This window comes from Mandrillus leucophaeus, unplaced genomic scaffold, assembly GCF_000951045.1.
Source record: "Mandrillus leucophaeus isolate KB7577 unplaced genomic scaffold, Mleu.le_1.0 Scaffold297, whole genome shotgun sequence".
Lineage (NCBI taxonomy): Eukaryota > Metazoa > Chordata > Mammalia > Primates > Cercopithecidae > Mandrillus > Mandrillus leucophaeus.
Genome location: NW_012103109.1, coordinates 1,529,990 through 1,548,287, shown reverse-complemented (window position 1 = coordinate 1,548,287; position 18,298 = coordinate 1,529,990). Strand labels below are relative to the sequence as shown.

Below are 18,298 nucleotides of genomic sequence, written 5' to 3'. Positions count from 1 at the left end.
TTTTCAAGTCTAAAAATCTTAAAAGCAAAAACAAAAACAAAACTCCTCCTGAACTCTACCGGCCCAGCAGACTCAAGACTCGTGACCCGGCCGTTGGCACGACGCGGGACGCCGGTGTGGCAGTGGCGGAAGAGGCAGATATCGCGGACCACCCCGCTGTCCTCCAATTCCTTTCAAACAATTCCCTCCCAGCCGCTGAGCCCCGCCTCGAGTCCGCCTCTGGCCGGCTTGGGCGGAGCGCAAGGCCAGTGGGAGGTGCTGAGCCGCCTGATTTATTCCGGTCCCAGAGGAGAAGGCGCCAGAACCCCGCGGGGTCTGAGCAGCCCAGCGTTCCCAGCCCAGCGCCCGCGTCCTGCAGCATGCCGCGCCCCTGCCTGCTCGCCGCGCTGTGCGGAGCCCTGCTCTGCGCCCCCAGCCTCCTGGTCGCCCTGGGTGAGTGGAGCGCGCCGCCCTCTGGCCCTCGCCCCTCCTCCCCGCGCCGCTCGCAAGTTTGCCCAGCGCCCTCCCTCCACCTCCACTGTTGACAAACTTAGACAAAGCCCCGGGGACCGGGCCGGGCAGAGGGGCGGCTTCTCCCGCTGCTCCCTGGCGGGACAGGGGGACGCGCCCCTGCCGTCTCTGCGCTGAGGTTTTTGGGCTGGGACTCCATGACATCGGGTGACAGCCCTGCCGCCCCCAGGATGCGGCTTACAGATAATGACAAAGGAATTCGCTGTGTCGGGCCTCTCTTTTCCCTTGTGAAAAATCAGGCCAGGGAACTGCGTTTGACTTTCGAACCCCTTCCACCTGGGAGATTCAAGGACTCTAGTATGGATAAGTCTTCTCTGGATAACTTTGTCCTGGCAACTCCCCGCCAACTCCAATTGGCTGGACAGTTCATTGGATTTTTGCGCTCCCACTTGTCCGTGCCTGGTCACATAAGGGAAGGGCTGGGGAGTCGGTGCAGTGGACGCGGGCCGTAAGTGGGGCCCGGGAGGGGACCCAGAGGCTGCGAGGAACTTGGAAGAGGGCTGCTTGCTGATGGGAGTCTCCTGACTCCCTCCCTCCCGCGGCCTTGGCCGGCTGCTGTATCTTCCCTGGTCCTCCTCCGCCTCCCAGGAGGCCTCCGGCGCCCAGCTGGGCCCCTCGCAGGCTGGACTTGCGGATGCCCCGAGCCATTCACCGTGGAGCGCTGGGAGAGGTCAGGGCCAGGACTCTTTAGGCGGCCTCTCTATCGTTTTCTCATGGGATTGACTGAAGCAAGGCAGGTAACAGCTGAGCCCCAGCCCTACGTCCTGTGATCTGCCTGACCCTTAGGGCTAGAACTTCCAGAGTGCTCCAAGCTCCCAGGAACTTGGGAGCTCCTGGCCCTCCCCAGCCACCGTGAAAGACAGCTGGATCTTCATAGCCCCTTTCTACTCTTCTCTGTACCCCCCAACCTGAACCCTGGCCAAATGTTACTGGAAAGTCCCCGAAAGAGCAGGACTCTGAAGTCCCAAAGATGTTTTTATACAGGGTGATCTGGCCTTTTCCAGAAGGAGGCAACACCATACCTACCTTACATACAGGTAACCTGGCTGGGTAGGGTACATCTTTCACTTTCCCTTTTTCCCACTGGACCGTTTTGCCCTGGAGCAGTGTAGGGAGAGGGCCGGTGCAGTTGGGAGGTAAGAGTCCATTCCCAACCCAAGCCTCTGTCTGTGTCAGTGCTCGCCCCCGCCTGCCAGGTCAGAGGAAGGATTACCTGCTATTTAAAGCCAATGACTAATAGCTCCTTGGGAGCCACTTTAAGCTCCCCAGGCCCTTGGAGGCGGAGCTCTGAGGGCAGATCGCTCATTAATGGTGTTGCTGGAGTGGGATGAACTCTCTGGGGGCTTTGGGATTCCAGGAGGACTCTCCAGCCTTGGATAGGTGACTCTGAAGGGGAGGCAAAAAAATTTCTGTTTTTTTTCTTTTTTTTTTTTTGAGACGGAGTCTTGCTGTGACGCCCAGCCTGGAATGCAGTGGCGCGATGTCAGCTCACTACAAGCTTCGTTCCCTGGGTTCACGCCATTCCCCTGCCTCAGCCTCCCAAGTAGCTGGGACTACAGGCCCGTGCTACCACGCCCAGCTAAGTTTTTGTGTTTTTAGTAGAGACAGGGTTTCACCGTGTTAGCCAGGATGGTCTCAATCTCCTCATGATCCGCCCGCCTCAGCCTCCCAAAGTGTTGGGATTACAAGCGAGAGCCACCGCGCCTGGCCAAGGCGAAAAGATTTCTCATGTCTTGCTCCAAATGACAGATTTGGGTGTAGGGTCTCAGGCAGCCCTTCTGGGATGCTGAGGTCGGCTAGAGGACGCTTGTTGGGCCCAGCCAACCCTCCAGAGTCAAGGGATTGAGGACAGGCCCTCCTGTTCCTCCTCCTGTGTTCTCCACCACTGAGGCTGATGGTGCACATCTGTCATATAGGTTCCCATTCAGAAGCCCTGGTGGCCTCTGCAGCCCTTGCCCCCTGGTGGTTCTGAAATCACCCTTTTCACTCCTCTGCCCTGACTTCCTCTCTCACCACGCTCTCCTGCTCTCCACCTTCACCCTCTTCGGTGGGATTTCTGCATTTCAGCCAGAGGGTCCTGTCTGCCGCTACCAGATGCTCCCCACCCTAGGGGAGCTCAGCGGCATGTCTGCACTTGGACTTTTTCAACCTTCTTCCTCCCACAATTGGAACTGACTTTCCCACGCCCATCTCACACTTGAGAATCTCTGTTTCTTGTTTCTTGTTTTTTTTTTTTTTTTTTTTTGTTCCCCCCTGGTGGACAATGGTGAGGAGGGTGAAGGAAGGTTAAAAGCCACTGCTCTACAGGATGAAAAACTAAACTTGTCATTCTTCAGATCCCTCCCAGTCTGGCCCCAGCCTGCCCTTCCAGCTGCATCTAACTGTGCTCCAACATACCACACCCTCTGTGCGCCTGCTTTTCTTGGAACGTTCTTTCCTCATTGCCCAGTCTGCCACCCTCCTTACTTTGTCTTCTAGACCCAGCTCGAATATTCCCTCCTCTGGGAAACTTCCATCTCCCCAGCAGAAATCCTGCCTCCAGTGACGGTTCATGCAGGCTTCTGGAGCGTTGGGCAATGTTCCTCATCTGTGGACTTGCTGGCCTCTTTCCCATTGGCTTCTTGAGGCCTGAGCTGCATCTGATTTCTCTGTCTCAGGGGCCCAGCATGGTCATTGGCCCTCTCAGTGTTTCCTGGATGATCATTGTGCTGTTCCTGAGTCAGGGCTGCCGCTGGAGGTGACATCTGTGACTCCGACCTATGCCTGAATTGGTGGGCAGAACCTGCTCGGTGGGCCAGGACAATGCTTCCTTCCACTGCCCCTGCCTTAAAGTCCTCATAGGCCTCCTTTGCAATCAGACTGCTGCCAAGAGACCTGCCCTGGACCTTGCCTGCCTCTCCAGACCCCAGCTGCCAGCTCTTCTGCCAATGGGCAGTGGTCCCCAGCACCATTCCCGTTGTCAGCCAGCACTTTTCTGGACACTCCCAGGCCACTTGGAAAGCTGGACACTTCCCTTACGTGGGCTGATTCGCCTACACGTGGACTTCCTTGGCTCTAGGCTGACTCAGGCTCCATCCAGCAGCAGACTGGGGAAGAGGGAGAGGAAGACATAATGGGCTGAGTTTGAGTGGAGGGTCTTTTTGGGCTGGGCCCATCTGCTACTTCTCATCTCTGTCCCCAGCTCCTTCCTGATCACCTGCTCATCTTACCTGTCTCTGTCCCCAGATATCTGTTCCAAAAACCCCTGCCACAATGGTGGTTTATGCAAGGAGATTTCCCAAGAAGTGCGAGGGGACGTCTTCCCCTCATACACCTGTACGTGCCTTGAGGGCTACGCGGGCAGCCACTGTGAGATGAGTGAGTATCTGGGGGTGCTTGTTGCCTGTTTCTGGCAGTAGACCCTGAGCCACAGCCCTGGTGGCATAGGCCATGTTCTGGCCTTAGTCTCTCCCTGCCGTCCCCACCCCAGTGGAAGTGTCAAGGCCTCCTCTGGGGAGATTAAGAGAGAGAGACAGAGCCTCAGTTAGACCAAGGGGGTAAAAGGGTCCTGTTGTTTCTTCCTTCTCTCTGCCTGGCCCTCTGTCCTGAGACTGCTGGCCAGGCCTGACGCTGCTGCAGAGGAGTGAGGGCTTGTGGTCACCCTGGAGGTTGTGGGAGTGCTGTTTCTTGAGTCACCATGAGCTAGACACACAACATTAGGGTTAAGTTGTGAGGATTTTTCTACCTAAGAGGGGAAAACAAACACATTCTTAGTCTTTTGGGGCCCAGGAACTCAGTAAATCAGGCTTGGTTTCAGAGTCTGACAGTTCCTGGCCCAAGTTTGACCTGCGGCCTCATCACAGAGCTTGGGGGGAGGAGGGAGACGTCTGGGCCAGCTGAGCCATCCCCTCGAGGTCAGGTGGTCAGAGGCCCTGCGTGCCCAGAGGGGCCTTGTGTGACCTGCCTGGTTATCCACTTGGCCACAGAATGGCCCTAGGTGGGGTGCCAACAGCAGTTCCCCTGCTGTCCTCCCTCCAGGCCCAGCTGGAGTCCCTTCCACTCAGTGCTCCCGCCCCACCAGGACTCCTCATGGGGTAGGCAGGTCGCCCACATGCGGGCCCGGGGATGGGTGGAGTGGGAGTCCTAGGTTTCTGAATCTAGCAGGTCAGTCGCTGAGCATCTTGGGTAGGGGGCGGGAGACATCTTGCCCTCCTTCAGGGAGATGTGGGGATGGGTTCTGAGGTTTGCTGGCCTCCAGAAGGAGGGGGCAGGTGGCTTGAGCCAGCTGGGTGGGAGCAGGAGCCCTGGGAGAGAGCAGGTCAAGTGTATAGAATGCCTTTTACCTCCCAAGTGGCCCTGGGGCCTGTGCCTTGGGCCCTGGCCTGAGGCCAGATGTGTTTGAGATCTGGGTGGAAGGCTGTATATATGGTTTGGGGGATGGGTTGCTAAGGCAATCAGAGCCCTGGTGGGGCCGGGTGGGGCCACTAACGAGTGTCCTGGGAGCTGAGGTAACTGTGGGTATGCCTGAGTTGGAATTACCCACCCTGACTTCTAGCTTCTGGGCCTGAGATCTGCCCCAGGCTGGACATGGCTGCACCCAGGAAGAAGGCAGGGGTGACCACACAGCGGAGGAAGCCCTCAGAGGGCCCTTCGTAGCTCTTCCTTGCCTTTTATGTGGTATGTTTCCTTAGCGTCAACAAGGGCCCTGTGGGCCCAAAGAATGCACATTGGACTCCTTCAGGGTGTGAGTATGGTGAAGTATAGGGATTGTCCTGGAGGCAGACTGGGGTCAAATCTCAGCCACTGGCCGAGCTCTGGTCTTGGGGCTCTGGCCTCACTTTGCGCGTTCCCCTCCCTGCCAGAGTGCGCTAACACCGAGCTCGTCTGAGCCTGTGATGCTGGAGGAAGAATAGATCTGTCTGTGGGTTCTCTGCTTGGCAGCTGGAAGGCCCAGGGATAAGCTGGGGGATCCCCAGGTGATGAGAGAAGCTTGGCCTGTAGGTGGACCTCGTAGCTGTCCTGGGTTCCTGGGACCGCACTGCTGGAGTGATGGTGAGGGGAATGGGGCCTCGGCCAAGGGCATGTTCACAGATGGCTAGGTGAGGGCCCACAGGTGGAAGGCACAAAGAGGGAAAGCAGAATGGCATTTGTGCCCCACCTGGAGAACTCCTACTAGTGGGAGTTCTAGAAAACTCCAGGCAGATTAGCTTCTTTTTTTGTTTTTTGTTTTTTTTTTTTTGAGACGGAGTCTCGCTCTGTCACCCAGGCTGGAGTGCAGTGGCTGGATCTCAGCTGACTGCAAGCTCCGCCGCCCGGGTTCACGCCATTCTCCTGCCTCAGCCTCCCGAGTAGCTGGGACTACAGGCGCCTGCCACCTCGCCCGGCTAGTTTTTTGTATTTTTTTTAGTAGAGACGGGGTTTCACCGGGTTAACCAGGATGGTCTCGATCTCCTGACCTCATGATCCGCCCATCTCGGCCTCCCAAAGTGCTGGGATTACAGGCTTGAGCCACTGCGCCCGGCCTGGCTTCTTTCTTTGTGTGCAGTGCTGGTCCTGTTCATTGCCAACCAAGGTAACCCTTCTCCCAAAGCCACCCTTCTGAGGAAGCCAGGGGCTGGCTGAGGATGGCGTCCCTTCCTGGTGGGGGGGGACACTGAGGAAGAGGGGGTCACACTGGTATTCTGTGCACCAGACTAATTGCTTCCAGATGCCCTATATGAACGTGGCCACCTCCCACAGCCTGGAGGGGGACTCTATTTTCCATGAGTGCCAATCACGGCCATCCCCCAGAGTGCTACCCTGGCTGGGATCCTCTGGCAGCCCTGGGTCCTGGCCTCCCATGACTCTGCCCAACCCCCTTGTCCTCACCACTCCCAGCCACACACTTTTTCTTGGCAGCTTGTCCTGGGCATTGCCTTCATTGTCTCTTTGTGGTCTTTGTTCTGAGAGAGGCTCTGAGGTTCTCCCCGGCCCTGGGGCCTAGGCAGAGGCCACTGAGTCTTATTTTCTTGTCCGTTGGGTCCCAGCTGGGCCCAGGAACCTGCTGGGATAGCCACCTGACTGCCACCTCCCTCCCCTCAGAGTGTGTCGAGCCGCTGGGCATGGAGAATGGGAACATTGCCAACTCACAGATCACCGCCTCATCTGTGCGTGTGACCTTCTTGGGTTTGCAGCATTGGGTCCCGGAGCTGGCCCGCCTGAACCGCGCAGGCATGGTCAATGCCTGGACACCCAGCAGCAATGATGATAACCCCTGGATCCAGGTATGCCTGGGGATGGCCCTGGGGCGGAGCGATGGAGAGAAGGCTCGATGAATGTTCCTGCATTTGGGGGTTACCATGGGAGGGTTCATCACTGGAGTTCAGGTGGCAAGGTAGCAAGTTCCCACAGGTGAAGTGTCTGTAAGTGGATGGCATCCCTGGGGGAACCCGGTATGGGGTTAGGGTGAAGGGGGAGCGGGCCCCAGGCTGTGGAGGGCTGTGGGTACTCGATGAGGCCTCTAGAGGCCGGGGCAGAAGAAGCAGGCACTTTGTGCGGGTGGTGTGCTCAGCTGCCCCTTCTTTGCTGCTGTTGTTGGGTTGTTCCCCCATCCAGTGCGGAGAGTGAAGGGATGGGTCTGCTTGGATCTTGAGTGGAAAGGACCCAGGAGATAAGGGTGCCATCTCCCCTGCCCTGTGTCCAGGTGAACCTGCTGCGGAGGATGTGGGTAACAGGTGTGGTGACGCAGGGTGCTAGCCGCTTGGCTAGTCATGAGTACCTGAAGGCCTTCAAGGTGGCCTACAGCCTTAATGGACATGAATTCAATTTCATCCATGATGTTAATGAAAAACACAAGGTAGGTCTTGTTGGGTCCTGAAAGAGGGGCTGTGGTCCATACCCCCTAAGGTTCTAGCATTGACTGAGGACCCCCAGTGAGTCCAGAGAACCCTGGGTGATTGGCCATGACATGGGTCTTCGGGTGCATCTTGGCTTCTAGAAATTGGGAAACCCAGACTGTGTCCATGTTCTGTGGTTTACAAGCAATAGTCCCACTTTAGAGATGAGACTAGTGAGACCCAAAATGGTACAGTGACCTGTTGAGGGTGGTAGTGGTGGTGGAGCTGGGTTTCATTCTGAGCCTTCAGGGGTACATGTACAGTTGTACACTGCTCAAGGACATCATTACTAAGCAGGCACCATTCACAGTACAGGCATTATACATTTGTGGAACTCTGTCAGAAAATTGTCATAATAAACTATTTGAGAAAGGAGTGCCTTTTCCTAATTTGCAAAGAGGCACCCTGTAGGTTACAGGTGACCCTGTGTCAACTATAGGGGTTTATGCCCAGGCTCCATGATGATTAAGGAAAGTGAGAGGAGAATCTGTGTGGAGGGGTACGGAGTGACCAAAGGAGAGGCTGCTATGTGAGCCCCTGCTGGCTCTTCCAAGTCCTCTTCACCCTTCCAGCCCCACCTCTGCCTCCCAGGTCTGAAAAGGAAGATGATGTAACCCCAGGGAGGGGGACTGCCCAGATGGACCCCCCTCCCCCAGTCTTGTCCCTTCCCTCCTAGGAGTTTGCGGGTAACTGGAACAAAAATGCGGTGCATGTCAACCTGTTTGAGACCCCTGTGGAGGCTCAGTATGTGAGGTTGTACCCCACGAGCTGCCACACGGCCTGTACTCTGCGCTTTGAGCTACTGGGCTGTGAGTTGGACGGTGAGTGCTGGGGGTGCTGGTAGGGGGGTGCCGGTAGGGGGGCACCGTGGGCCAGTCCTAGGAGGTGGCCCTCCCTGCTGCCTCTTTTCTCAGCCAAACTGAGCTGGGTAGGGCAGCAACAAGGCCCGGGGACCAGGCTTCACTCAGGAAACGCACTCTAGGGACTCACCTGGTCATAGCAGTCCCACCCAGGTGTTTGCTGTCGGCCAACCCATGACCCAGGGCGTTCTGGTTGATAGAGAAAAAGACTTCGATTTTCAAAGTATTTTCACGTCTTCTGGTTGGCTCCTGTCCTGTAGCTTCTAGAACATGTAGCGTTAGGTGTGTTTGGCAGATGTCAGCTTTACGAGGGCAGATAATTTGTCTGTTTTGTTTGCTTCGGTATTCCCAGTGCCTAGAATGGTGTCTGGTTTATAGGGACTCAATAAACACTTGATGAATGAGTGAATGAATGAATGAGGGGCGTGGGGCCCCGATGAATGATTTATTAAGGGTACACATCTGGTAGGTATTAAGACTTGGTCTAGATCTCTGGGCTCCCGGCCCCACCCATCCAGAGCTTTCCTTGCCAAACTCTTAGAGTCTGCACTCCAGAGAAACACAGGAGCTTCCTGGACCATGGGGCTTGGAGCTGGTGCTTCCTGCTGCCTTTTCCAGAGATTCCCAAAGAGGTTTCCAAAGAAATTCCCCAGATGGAGAGCTGGGGGGGGACCAGAAAGGGACAGCTTTCTGCAGACCCAGGAGACAGCCTTGGCGAGGTTAGGGTGCAGGGTTTGGGCTGACAAACATTGATTGCCTCAGCGCAGCTCAATTCAGCTTTCCTTTTCGAGGGCTGGGTATTTCTCTCTCTTTGCAGCCACAGTGCCACCTGCTGGCCGTCAGTGGAACTGTAAGACTCGCTAAGCGGAGCTGCAGAGTGGAGGTTCTTATCTTACCCACTGGCATTTTTATCTTACCCAGACCTGCCCTCCTGCGCCCCCTCTTTCCCCTCTGTGACACCTCTTCCTGTTGTCTCATTTCAGACACCACCCAAATACCCATCAGAGCTGAGTTCAGTGCCTGGCTGGGTTTAGTGTTTTTAGTGTGAACTTGAGTAGGTATGCTTCCTCCACCAGGGGGGCCTTTTGAGCCTTACTGTTTCAGTGGGGCGTCTAAGACTGCCTTCTGCTAGAAGGAAATGTAGCCTACTGGGAAAGGACAGAGCCAGGTCTGTGTACCTCTCCCTGGAGTCCCTGCCACTTGCTGTTTTGGCTTGAAACCTTTGGCCATTAAAGTTGCCTGGATCCAGGCATGGCTGGCCCCTGCTCAGGACCAAGAGAGGGTGAGCCTTGCAAACCAAGGAAGCCCAGGTACCCTGTCTGCTTCCTTCAGGGTCTGGACCACTCCTTTCCCTATAGGCCTTCCAGTCAGCTGGAGAGTGTTGGTGCATGCGTGCATGTGTGTGGGTGGGGCTGAGGTCTGGGGGTACCTGGGATTCCACACGGGATTCCTCTTTGCAGGCATGGTGCCTTTGGTGAATTAATTATTTAATTCAATGGATGTTTATTAAGATATTGATTAAGCCCCTCCTGGGTACTTGGCTCTAGGGAATGATTGCCTGACCTCATGGAATTTGCATTGTAGCAAGGGAGGCAGACTTGAGGCAAGGAACAGATGACAGAGAGCAGTAACAGCTCTGAAGAAAAGCTAGAGGGTGATGAGATGACCGTGACTTGGGGTGAGGGGAGAGAGCAAGACAAGGACTGCTCTGTTGGGAAGGCCTTTGACTGGGGGCCTGAATGATGGAGAGCTAGCCACATGAAAAACTTAAAAAGAGCACTGCAGGCAAGGAATTGGTAAGTGCAAAGGCCCTGGGGCATGTTGAAGGATGGAAGGAAGGCCAATGGAGCTGGATCCTAGAGACTGAGGGGCAGCTTGGTGGGTGAAGAGCCCCAGGGACCCACAGTATCATCACCTAGGAGCTTCTTAGATATGCAGACTGAGGCTGGGTGCCGTGGCTGACACCTATAATCCCAGCACTTTGGGAGGCCGAGGCGAGTGGATCATCTGAGGTCAGGAGATCAAGACTAGCCTGGCCAACATGGCAAAACCCTGTCTCTACTAAAAAAATACAAAAATTAGCCGGGCATGATGGCGGGCGCCTGTAATTCCAGCTACTAGCGAGGCTGAGGCAGGATAATTGCCTGAACCCAATCAGGAGGCAGAGGTTGTAGTGAGCCGAGATCATGCCACTGCACTCCAGCGTGGGTGACAGAGCGAGACTGTGTCTCAAAAAAAAAAAAAAAAAAACCAAAAAAAAAACAGACTAAAAGCCCCAGCCTACATTTGCCGAAACAGAATCTTTTTTTAACAAGATCCCCAGGTGGTCTGGGAGAATTTCTCCCCTAGTATCTTATTTTATAGATGGGGAGACTGACACCCAGAGAGAGGAAGGGACTTCCTAGAGTGATGGAGCTGACAGTTCTGCCCCTTCCCTGGTGCCCTTTCCAACTGTATTTTACCAGGAAGGCTGTCCGATTTCCTGGGGAGGCTGAGTGAGGAGGGTATGAACCGCTAGAAGCAGATGATCTGTAGAGAGGTCTGCATTGAGCACATTGTGCAGAATTGGTGTCCTCTGCAAAGCTGCCCAGGTTTTAGCCTGACTCAGGCCTCTCTTCTTCTGGGACCAAGGGACAACCAGTTCCCAGCCCAGTAGCCTCCCTTTGAGGGGGAAGGTGGTGGTTCCCTGGTGCACCACCATCAGGAGGCGATGGGACCATCGGCAGGCATTGTCAACACACCCTGGAGGCAAATGTCTTGAGTGGTGAGGGTGCAGGTGTCTGGAGGGCAGTGACATAACTTAGTTGGCTCCCAGATTGCAGGGGGCGCTCCAGTCCCACCGTCCACTCCTGCCTCCCTCAACTCCCCAGAGGGATAGACACTTGTGGAGTGAGGAGACACCCCCATCATTCTCTTGGGAGTTGTATCTCCTGCCCATCCCCAACTGTTCTATCCATATGCCACGTGCAGATACGAATGCAAGACAGCCCAGCACATTCCTGAGTGTTTGAGGCAGGGCTAAGTGAAACAAAGGCCAGCTTCCCGGGCCAGCCCTCACAGGCCTGTGTGACAGCATGCCCAGAACATCTGAGTGTGCGAAGGCCCTCTGGGAGACACTAAGTCAGGGGGCTTCTGGGGAATGGAAATAGAGATGTTCCTGAGCCCCAGGAGTGGTCTGATTTCTCTAACTGCCAGCTGCCGGTGGGCAGGAGTGTTGTCCTGTTCATCACTGGGTCGCCACCAGGCAGGCCTTCATCATCTAGCTGGGATGTGTGGATGGTGGAGGTGATGTCATAGTGTGACATTAAGAGTTTGTATGTGGCCAGGCGCGGTGGCTCAAGCCTGTAATCCAGGCACTTTGGGAGGCTGAGACGGGCAGATCACGAGGTCAGGAGATCGAGACCATCCTGGCTAACATGGTGAAACCCCGTCTCTACTAAAAAAAAAATACAAAAAAGAAAAAAAACTAGCCGGGCGCGGTGGCGGGCGCCTGTAGTCCCAGCTACTCGGGAGGCTTTTTTTTCTTTTTTTTTTTTGGTGGCAGAAAAAAATGACTGAAGTAAGCACTGAATAAATGAGGTGGTTGTTATTAAAGTTGTCAGTGGCTGTGCCATGGGATGGATGGGAGGCCGAGGCGATGGGGGCAGTGCTGTGAGTCCAGAGGAGGAAGAAATCCTGCCCAAGTGAAGTAGAGCAGGCTTCTTGGAGGAGGTGTCTCCAAAGTCAGGCATTGAAGGAGGGCAGGAGGTGGTGGAGCAGGGGCTTCCCTGGTGCAGAGGGAGAAGGGTGGTGAGTGGGAGGTCTTGGGTGATCTGTGAGGAGCTGAGCCCGGCTGGTTGTGGTGAGGAACTGGTGGGGCCGGCAGTGAGAAGGTCGCACAGTTGGCCCTGCAAGGTGGATGGAGCTGCTTTCTGTTGCTGAAGAGCATGCCAGGGGCTGGTCAGGATCCACAGAGTTCTTTCCGCTTCATCGCCTTGTGCTCCCGCCCCTGGGAGCTGTGGATCCCAGATCCAGATGACAGCCCACCTTGCTGGCAGGATGCTTCAATCCCCTGGGCCTGAAGAATAACAGCATCCCTGACAAGCAGATCACGGCCTCCAGCAGCTACAAGACCTGGGGCTTGCATCTCTTCAGCTGGAACCCCTCCTACGCACGGCTGGACAAGCAGGGCAACTTCAACGCCTGGGTTGCGGGGAGCTACAGTAACGATCAGTGGCTGCAGGTGGGCCGGCCCCTTCTTGGGATTCAGGGCTGGGGTTGGGTGGGATGAGGTGGGACTGCCAGATCTTTGACCTTTCCCCAGCCCAGGCTTCTGCTTCCCAAGAGAGTTCTGGAAAAGCCTTATTTTCCTTTGGCTTTTCTTTCTTCTTCACTCCTGTACTCCCTTCTCCTGATCCTGCTTCCACTAAGGTGGAAAAAGGATGTGTGTGTGTGCACGCGTGTGTGTGTGTGTGTGTGTTTATGTGTTTATACACAGGAGGAGAGCTGCTCCATGGGCTGCCACAGGGTTGACAAGGCTCAGCCTGTGGACAGCAGGGCAGAGGCGGAAGAGGGAGACATGACCCAGGCATCTTGGGACCTCTCCCCTGAGCACAGCGTACATATTCTCTGACTCAGTGTCTAAGAAGCCACCATGTGACAGCCCTTGTCTGTCATTGAAACTGGGAAACAAAAGAGAGTCATGGAAAGCCAGAGCTTGTTTTATAGATGAGGAAGCTGAGAGCTGGCAGGACGACGATCTGCCTAGTACCCACCTGCTGGCTGGCAGTGAGTTGGGTTTACACCTGGATGTTGGGGAACTGTGTGTCCAGGTGCAGCTGGCAGGTTCTCCAGGGAGATCAGGGACTGGGGACAGGAGGTCTGTCTCAGGGCCCCATGGAGCACACTGTGGAGCTGGGTTCCGTGAGTTTGCTGCCTGCCTGTGGACACCCTCAGGACCAGTGTCGACTGTGGGCAGCGCTGCAGGGAGCCTCTAGAGCAGTTCATGCCCCTCCAGGCTGTGGCCTCTCCTGTCCTTCTTCCCATCACAGCATAGTGCAGGTCTCAGGCAGGGGTGGTTGGTGTTGAGTTGGCCAGGGCCCAGACTCTACGAGCCTTATAGCAGTGAGGTACTGAACACCATGTGTGGCCAAGTAGGTGGTATTATTTATGCCCCCCAAGGCTTTTTTTTTCTTTTTCTTTCTGAGACAGAGCCAGGCTGGAGTGCAGTGGCGCCATCTCGGCTCACTGCAACCTCCGCCTCCCGGGTTCAAGTGGTTCTTCTGACTTGGCCTCCCTAGTAGCTGGAATTTCAAGTGGTTCTTCTGACTCAGCCTCCCTAGTAGCTGGGATTACAGGCACCCGCCATCATGCCCAGCTAATTTTTTGTATTTTTAGTAGAGACAGGGTTTCACCATGTTGGCCAGGCTGGTCTCAAAATCCTGACTTCAGGTGATCCACCCACCTCGGTCTCCCAAAGTGTTGGGATTATAGGTGTGAGACTCCACGTCCGGCCTTATGCCCATTTTATAGCCAAGGAAACTGAGGCTCAACCAAGTAGTTTTTTTTCAAAACTAGAATTCATGCCTCAGTGTGTCTGCCTCTTTTCACCTTACTGGACATGGTCCAAGTGAGAAAATGTGGTTGATTTCTTCTGTAGGTGGACCTGGGCTCCCTGAAGGAGGTGACAGGCATCATCACCCAGGGGGCCCGTAACTTTGGCTCCGTCCAGTTTGTGGCATCCTACAAGGTGGCCTACAGTAATGACAGTGTGAACTGGACTGAGTACCAGGACCCCAGGACTGGCAGCAGCAAGGTGGGTGTCTGACCAGCTGCCCACCCTTTGCCATTCCTTTATTACTTCCCTGGGAGTCTGGCCTGGGGCTCTGAGGGGAGGGGGGCTGGCTTGGGGTCCTCCTGACACCCGCTCTGCCTCTAGATCTTCCCTGGCAACTGGGACAACCATTCCCACAAGAAGAACTTGTTTGAGACGCCCATCCTGGCTCGCTATGTGCGTGTCCTGCCTGTAGCCTGGCACAACCGCATCGCCCTGCGCCTGGAGCTGCTGGGCTGCTAGTGGCCACTTGCCATCCCCAGGTCCTCCTGCTTTCCGTGGGGCCACCACCTCCTGGCTTCTCAGCCCCTTTAAATCACCATGGGACTGGGGACTGGGGAAGGGGAGGGTGTTCAGAGGCAGCACCATCACACAGTCACCATCACACAGTCACCCCTCCCTCCCTCTTCCTCACCTTCCACCTCTCACGGGCCCTGCCCCAACCCCTAAGCCCCATCCCCTAACCCCCAGCCCTCACTGTCCTGTTTTCTTAGGCACTGAGAGATCTGAGTAGGTCTGGGATGGACAGGAAAGGGCAAAGTAGGGCGTGTGGTTTCCCTGCCCCTGTCCAGACCCCCAATCCCAGGCGCGTGTGTCTCTGTCTCTCCTAGCCCCTCTCTCACACCGCATTCCCGTGGTGTCCTCAAGAAAGGCCCAGAAGCGCCAGGCTGGAGATAACAGCCTCTTGCCCATCAGCCCTGCGTCGGCCCTGGGGTACCATGTGGCCACAACTTCTGTTGCCCCCTGTCACCAACACACTTCCCCTTGTCTCCCTGGATACCTCTCTTGCCCCTTGTCCTGAAGCCCAGTGAGACAGAAGGGGGTGGGGTGGGTCTATGGGGAGATAAGGGAGTGAGGTCAGAGGAGGGCATGGGTTGGCAGGGTGGGTGTTTGGGGCCCTCTGTGCTGGCTTTTCACCCCAGAGGACACAGGCAGCTTCCAAAATATATTTATCTTCTTCACGGGAACTCTTGGTGTGGTTCGTTATTGTTTCATGGGAATGGGATTTAAATTGCGCTGGTTTCCCCATCCTCCACCTGTGGTCCTCTCTGAGCCCCAGCTTGCTTACTTGCTTTCTTTCTTTCTTTTTTTTTTTTTTGAGACAGTCTTGCTCTGTTGCCAGGCTGGAGTGCAATAATGTGATCTCGGCTCACTGCAACCTCTGCCTCCCGGTTCAAGCGTTTCTCCTGCCTCAGCCTCCCAAATAGCTGGGACTATAGGTGCATACCACCATGCCCAGCTAATTTTTGTATTTTTAGTAGAGACGGGGTTTCACCATGTTGGCTAGGATGGTCTCAATCTCTCGACCTTGTGATCCACCTGCCTCAGCCTCCCAAAGTGCTGGGATTACAGGCGTGAGCCGCCGTACCCGGCCCCATCTTTCTTTATGTCACCTGCCTGACTACACATAGCTTCATAGCAGGCGGAGGGAGTCAGGACTTCCAGGTCCTCAAAACCTGACTTCCCCTCTTCCCTCTGCTTTCTATCTCCATGCCCATTTGGCCCTGGGCCCCACAGCTGCTGCCTGGTCAGGGGCCCAGTGAGCGCCTGGCAGACGCTGTCTCCTGAATGCTTTTGCTCCCTTCCTGCCAGGAAGACCGGCTGGGGCAGCTGGTTTTCCCCTTTAGCAGTTTCCGTTCTCTCTGTAACTGGAGTGGTGGGCTGGAGGAACTATTAGACCAGTGAACCTGGGCGCCTTCAGAACTGGAGTTCCTGGGGTGGGTGCAGCGTGGGACTAGAGGAGGGGACCAGGGCTCTGCCAAGTGGGCATGAGGCCTCCTGCCTGAACACACTGGTTCCTGGTAGGCCACTGGTGTGTGTGCTCCAGGGATACCCTCGCTGTGTGGGGTCATCCAGAAGTGGGGGCGGGCCTTGCAGGCCAGTGTCCTGGCGATCTGGGAGGGTGACTTGCAGGCAGAGGCTTGGCTAGATTGGGAAGGGGTGTAGGAAAAACCACCCTCTTCATTAAGGTGAACTTTTCCAAACTTTGGGAGCCGAGCTGTGCTCTGCAGGCAGGGGGTGCCTCTGAGCAGCAGGAGGTGAGGCTGCAGGGCTGCCAAAGGGAGGGCGTGGCTTTGCTGGAACCACATCAGGGAAATGCGTCTGGAAGTGGTTCCTTTCTGAGACCTGCCGTTGCTGGGCTCCTGGGCCTAGCAGGGTCTGAATAAAAGGCCCAGGTAGTGGTCTTCATAGGAACTGAGGATGGGGGACTCCCTTCCCCTGGGGTTCCCTTGGCCTACTGCTTCCTGTTTCAGAGCTTTCTTCTGTGGAGTGGTGTGGATTGGGTTTAGAGCCAAGTCTTTCTGGGTGCTTTTGAGCCTCAGGACTCCCGGGGGAGTTTCCTGCCCTGAACCCCTGTTCCAGCCTCCCCCCGGGATGAGCAGACAGTGGGAGAAGCATCACTGCTCTGGGATGGGTTGGCCACAGCCTTCTAAAAGTCCCCCTCCTGGGACCCTGGAGCGGAGTTCCCTCACTCCTGACCCCCTCCTTCCTTTCTTGTCTTCTCTCCCTCAGCAGTGTCTTCCATTGGCCCAGCTTTTACCATCACCCCTACACATTGACTTTTTTCTGCCCCACTGCAAGGCAGAGGGTGAGTGTTCAGATTCCACCTGCTGGCTATCCCTACCCCTGGCTGGCATGTTCAACTCGACTTCCTGTAACAAAATGTGCTCTCCCTGCTGTCCATCCTCTCCCCTGTCGAGAACCTGCAGAGGAACCTACCTTGGCTCCCCTTTGCCTATCAAGTCTGGCATTCCTTTTAGGTGCCCTTTACCTGTTGATCACAGTTCTTTGTGCTCCAATTTGCCCCTGGCTATGTGTAACACACACATATGCACGCGCGCGCGCGCACATACACACACACACACACACACACACACACACACACACGGGCCAACTTGAGCTGTGTCTAGGAAGAGGCTCTGGGCTCTGTGACCCTGTGACCCTTCGACCCTTCCCCCAGCCAAAGCTGAAGGACCTCAGTCTTTTCTGCTGAGGAAACATCGGGCTGTCCAGGCCAGGGCCCCCATTGGTCTGGACAGGAAAGAAAACACCCTGTCCAAACAGAGGCATCCTGAGTGGCTGCCTGGATGGCTGTGCTGATTAGCAGGATTCCGAAGGGAGGTCCACCTCTGTTGGAGGACCACTCAGAAGCCTGATTGCCCCTGTAGGCTGCAGAGGCATCCCACCCTGTGTCTCCCCTCCCAGCCAGGGCCACTCATTCAAGCCCCATGTCCTGGGGATAGCACCTGCTATGTGCCTGACAGTGAGTTAGGAATTTGGCCAGCGTTTCGTGATGGCCAAACTCAGGGGCAGGAGGATGTCAGCACCCCCTTGCTTTTTTTTTTTTTTTTTTTTTTTGAGACAGTTTGGCTCTTATAGTCTTGCCCGGACCACAATGGCATGAACTTGGCTTACTGCAACCTCTGCCTCCTGGGTTCAAGCAATTCTCCTGCCTAAGCCTCCCAAGTAGCTGGGATTACAGGCATGCTCCACCACGCCCAGCTAATTTTGTATTTTTAGTAGAGATGGGGTTTCACCATGTTGCCCAGGCTGGTCTTGAACTCCTGACCTCAGGTGATCCACCCGCCTCCGCCTCCCAAAGTGCTGGGGTTACAGGCATGAGTCATTCACTGCACCCGGCCTCACCCCCTTGCTTTCTATTGGGTAAAGAAAGTAATACAGAAGTCTCACCCCTTCCACAACCAAAGGTGGGGAGCAGCATGAGCCCCTAGCAGAATGCTGGACAGGGGCTTCCCCTGCTTACTCCCACTGTTTTTGGTATACCAGGCTTTCTCAGGGGATCCCCCCTCCCCAGACTCTCCTATTCCACCCCTACTCTCCTTTCCCAAGACGTGAGGGCCTCAATTCTTGCACACTCCCTTTGCGGTGGTTCCCAGCAAGTCTGGAGACCGCTCAAGTCTGCAGTAACTCCTCCCTTCGGGCCCAGCCCTTGGGAGGGAAAGGTGCGCGTGTTCCTTTAAGGGGCTGGTCTGGCGGGAGCGCGGGGGTGTTTCTGCTGCCGCTTCCTTTCTAGCTTTTTAAGTTCCCCGAAATCCGACTGCCGCCTTGGACCGGGGCAGCTCGCGGCCCCCGAGAGCTCTAGCAGTCGAGGAGCTGCCTGGGGACGGTACGTGGCTCAGGGGTCGCTGAGCTTCTGGGGCTGCGTGCGGGCCGGGTTCCTCCCTCCCCGCTTTGGGTGCCCTGCAGGTTCCCACACCTCCCGGGCAGGGTCGGGGGAAGGGGCAGGAGGCGTGGGCCGG

The 18,298-nt window shown here is 55.9% G+C and overlaps 2 protein-coding genes across 7 annotated transcripts in view; both read left to right on the top strand.

Moving 5' to 3' along the window:
- The first annotated feature begins 215 nt into the window (after nucleotides 1-215).
- On the top strand, nucleotides 216-15,004 carry MFGE8 (milk fat globule-EGF factor 8 protein). Of its 6 annotated transcripts, none has more exons than XM_011986306.1 (9): nucleotides 216-432; nucleotides 3,736-3,867; nucleotides 6,571-6,752; nucleotides 7,172-7,324; nucleotides 8,041-8,185; nucleotides 12,262-12,446; nucleotides 13,863-14,018; nucleotides 14,142-14,299; nucleotides 14,531-15,004. In XM_011986306.1, the coding sequence occupies exons 1-8, from the start codon at nucleotides 360-362 to the stop codon at nucleotides 14,277-14,279; spliced, it is 1,164 nt and encodes a 387-aa protein (XP_011841696.1). In that variant the 5' UTR covers nucleotides 216-359; the 3' UTR covers nucleotides 14,280-14,299; nucleotides 14,531-15,004. The 6 variants fall into 6 exon arrangements, with proteins under 6 accessions (XP_011841696.1, XP_011841695.1, XP_011841698.1 ...); XM_011986309.1 differs by adding an exon at nucleotides 1,495-1,547 and having other exon boundaries at nucleotides 251-432; nucleotides 14,142-15,004; XM_011986305.1 differs by having other exon boundaries at nucleotides 14,142-15,004.
- A 2,993-nt stretch (nucleotides 15,005-17,997) lies between these two features.
- Nucleotides 17,998-18,298, top strand: part of HAPLN3 (hyaluronan and proteoglycan link protein 3) — a 28,395-nt gene continuing 28,094 nt past the window's right edge. Inside the window, exon 1 of the mRNA XM_011986303.1 lies at nucleotides 17,998-18,165. The gene's annotated coding sequence lies outside the window, so the exon portion shown is untranslated. The remainder of the gene's footprint in view (nucleotides 18,166-18,298) is intronic.

Coding starts and splice junctions, on each gene's coding strand:
- MFGE8 (XM_011986306.1), top strand. CDS start 360: ATGCCGCGCCCCTGCCTGCTCGCCGCGCTGTGCGGAGCCCTGCTCTGC. Junction 3,868..6,570: donor GGGCAGCCACTGTGAGATGA/GTGAGTATCTGG, acceptor CCCTCCCCTCAG/AGTGTGTCGAGCCGCTGGGC. Junction 12,447..13,862: donor GTAACGATCAGTGGCTGCAG/GTGGGCCGGCCC, acceptor TTTCTTCTGTAG/GTGGACCTGGGCTCCCTGAA.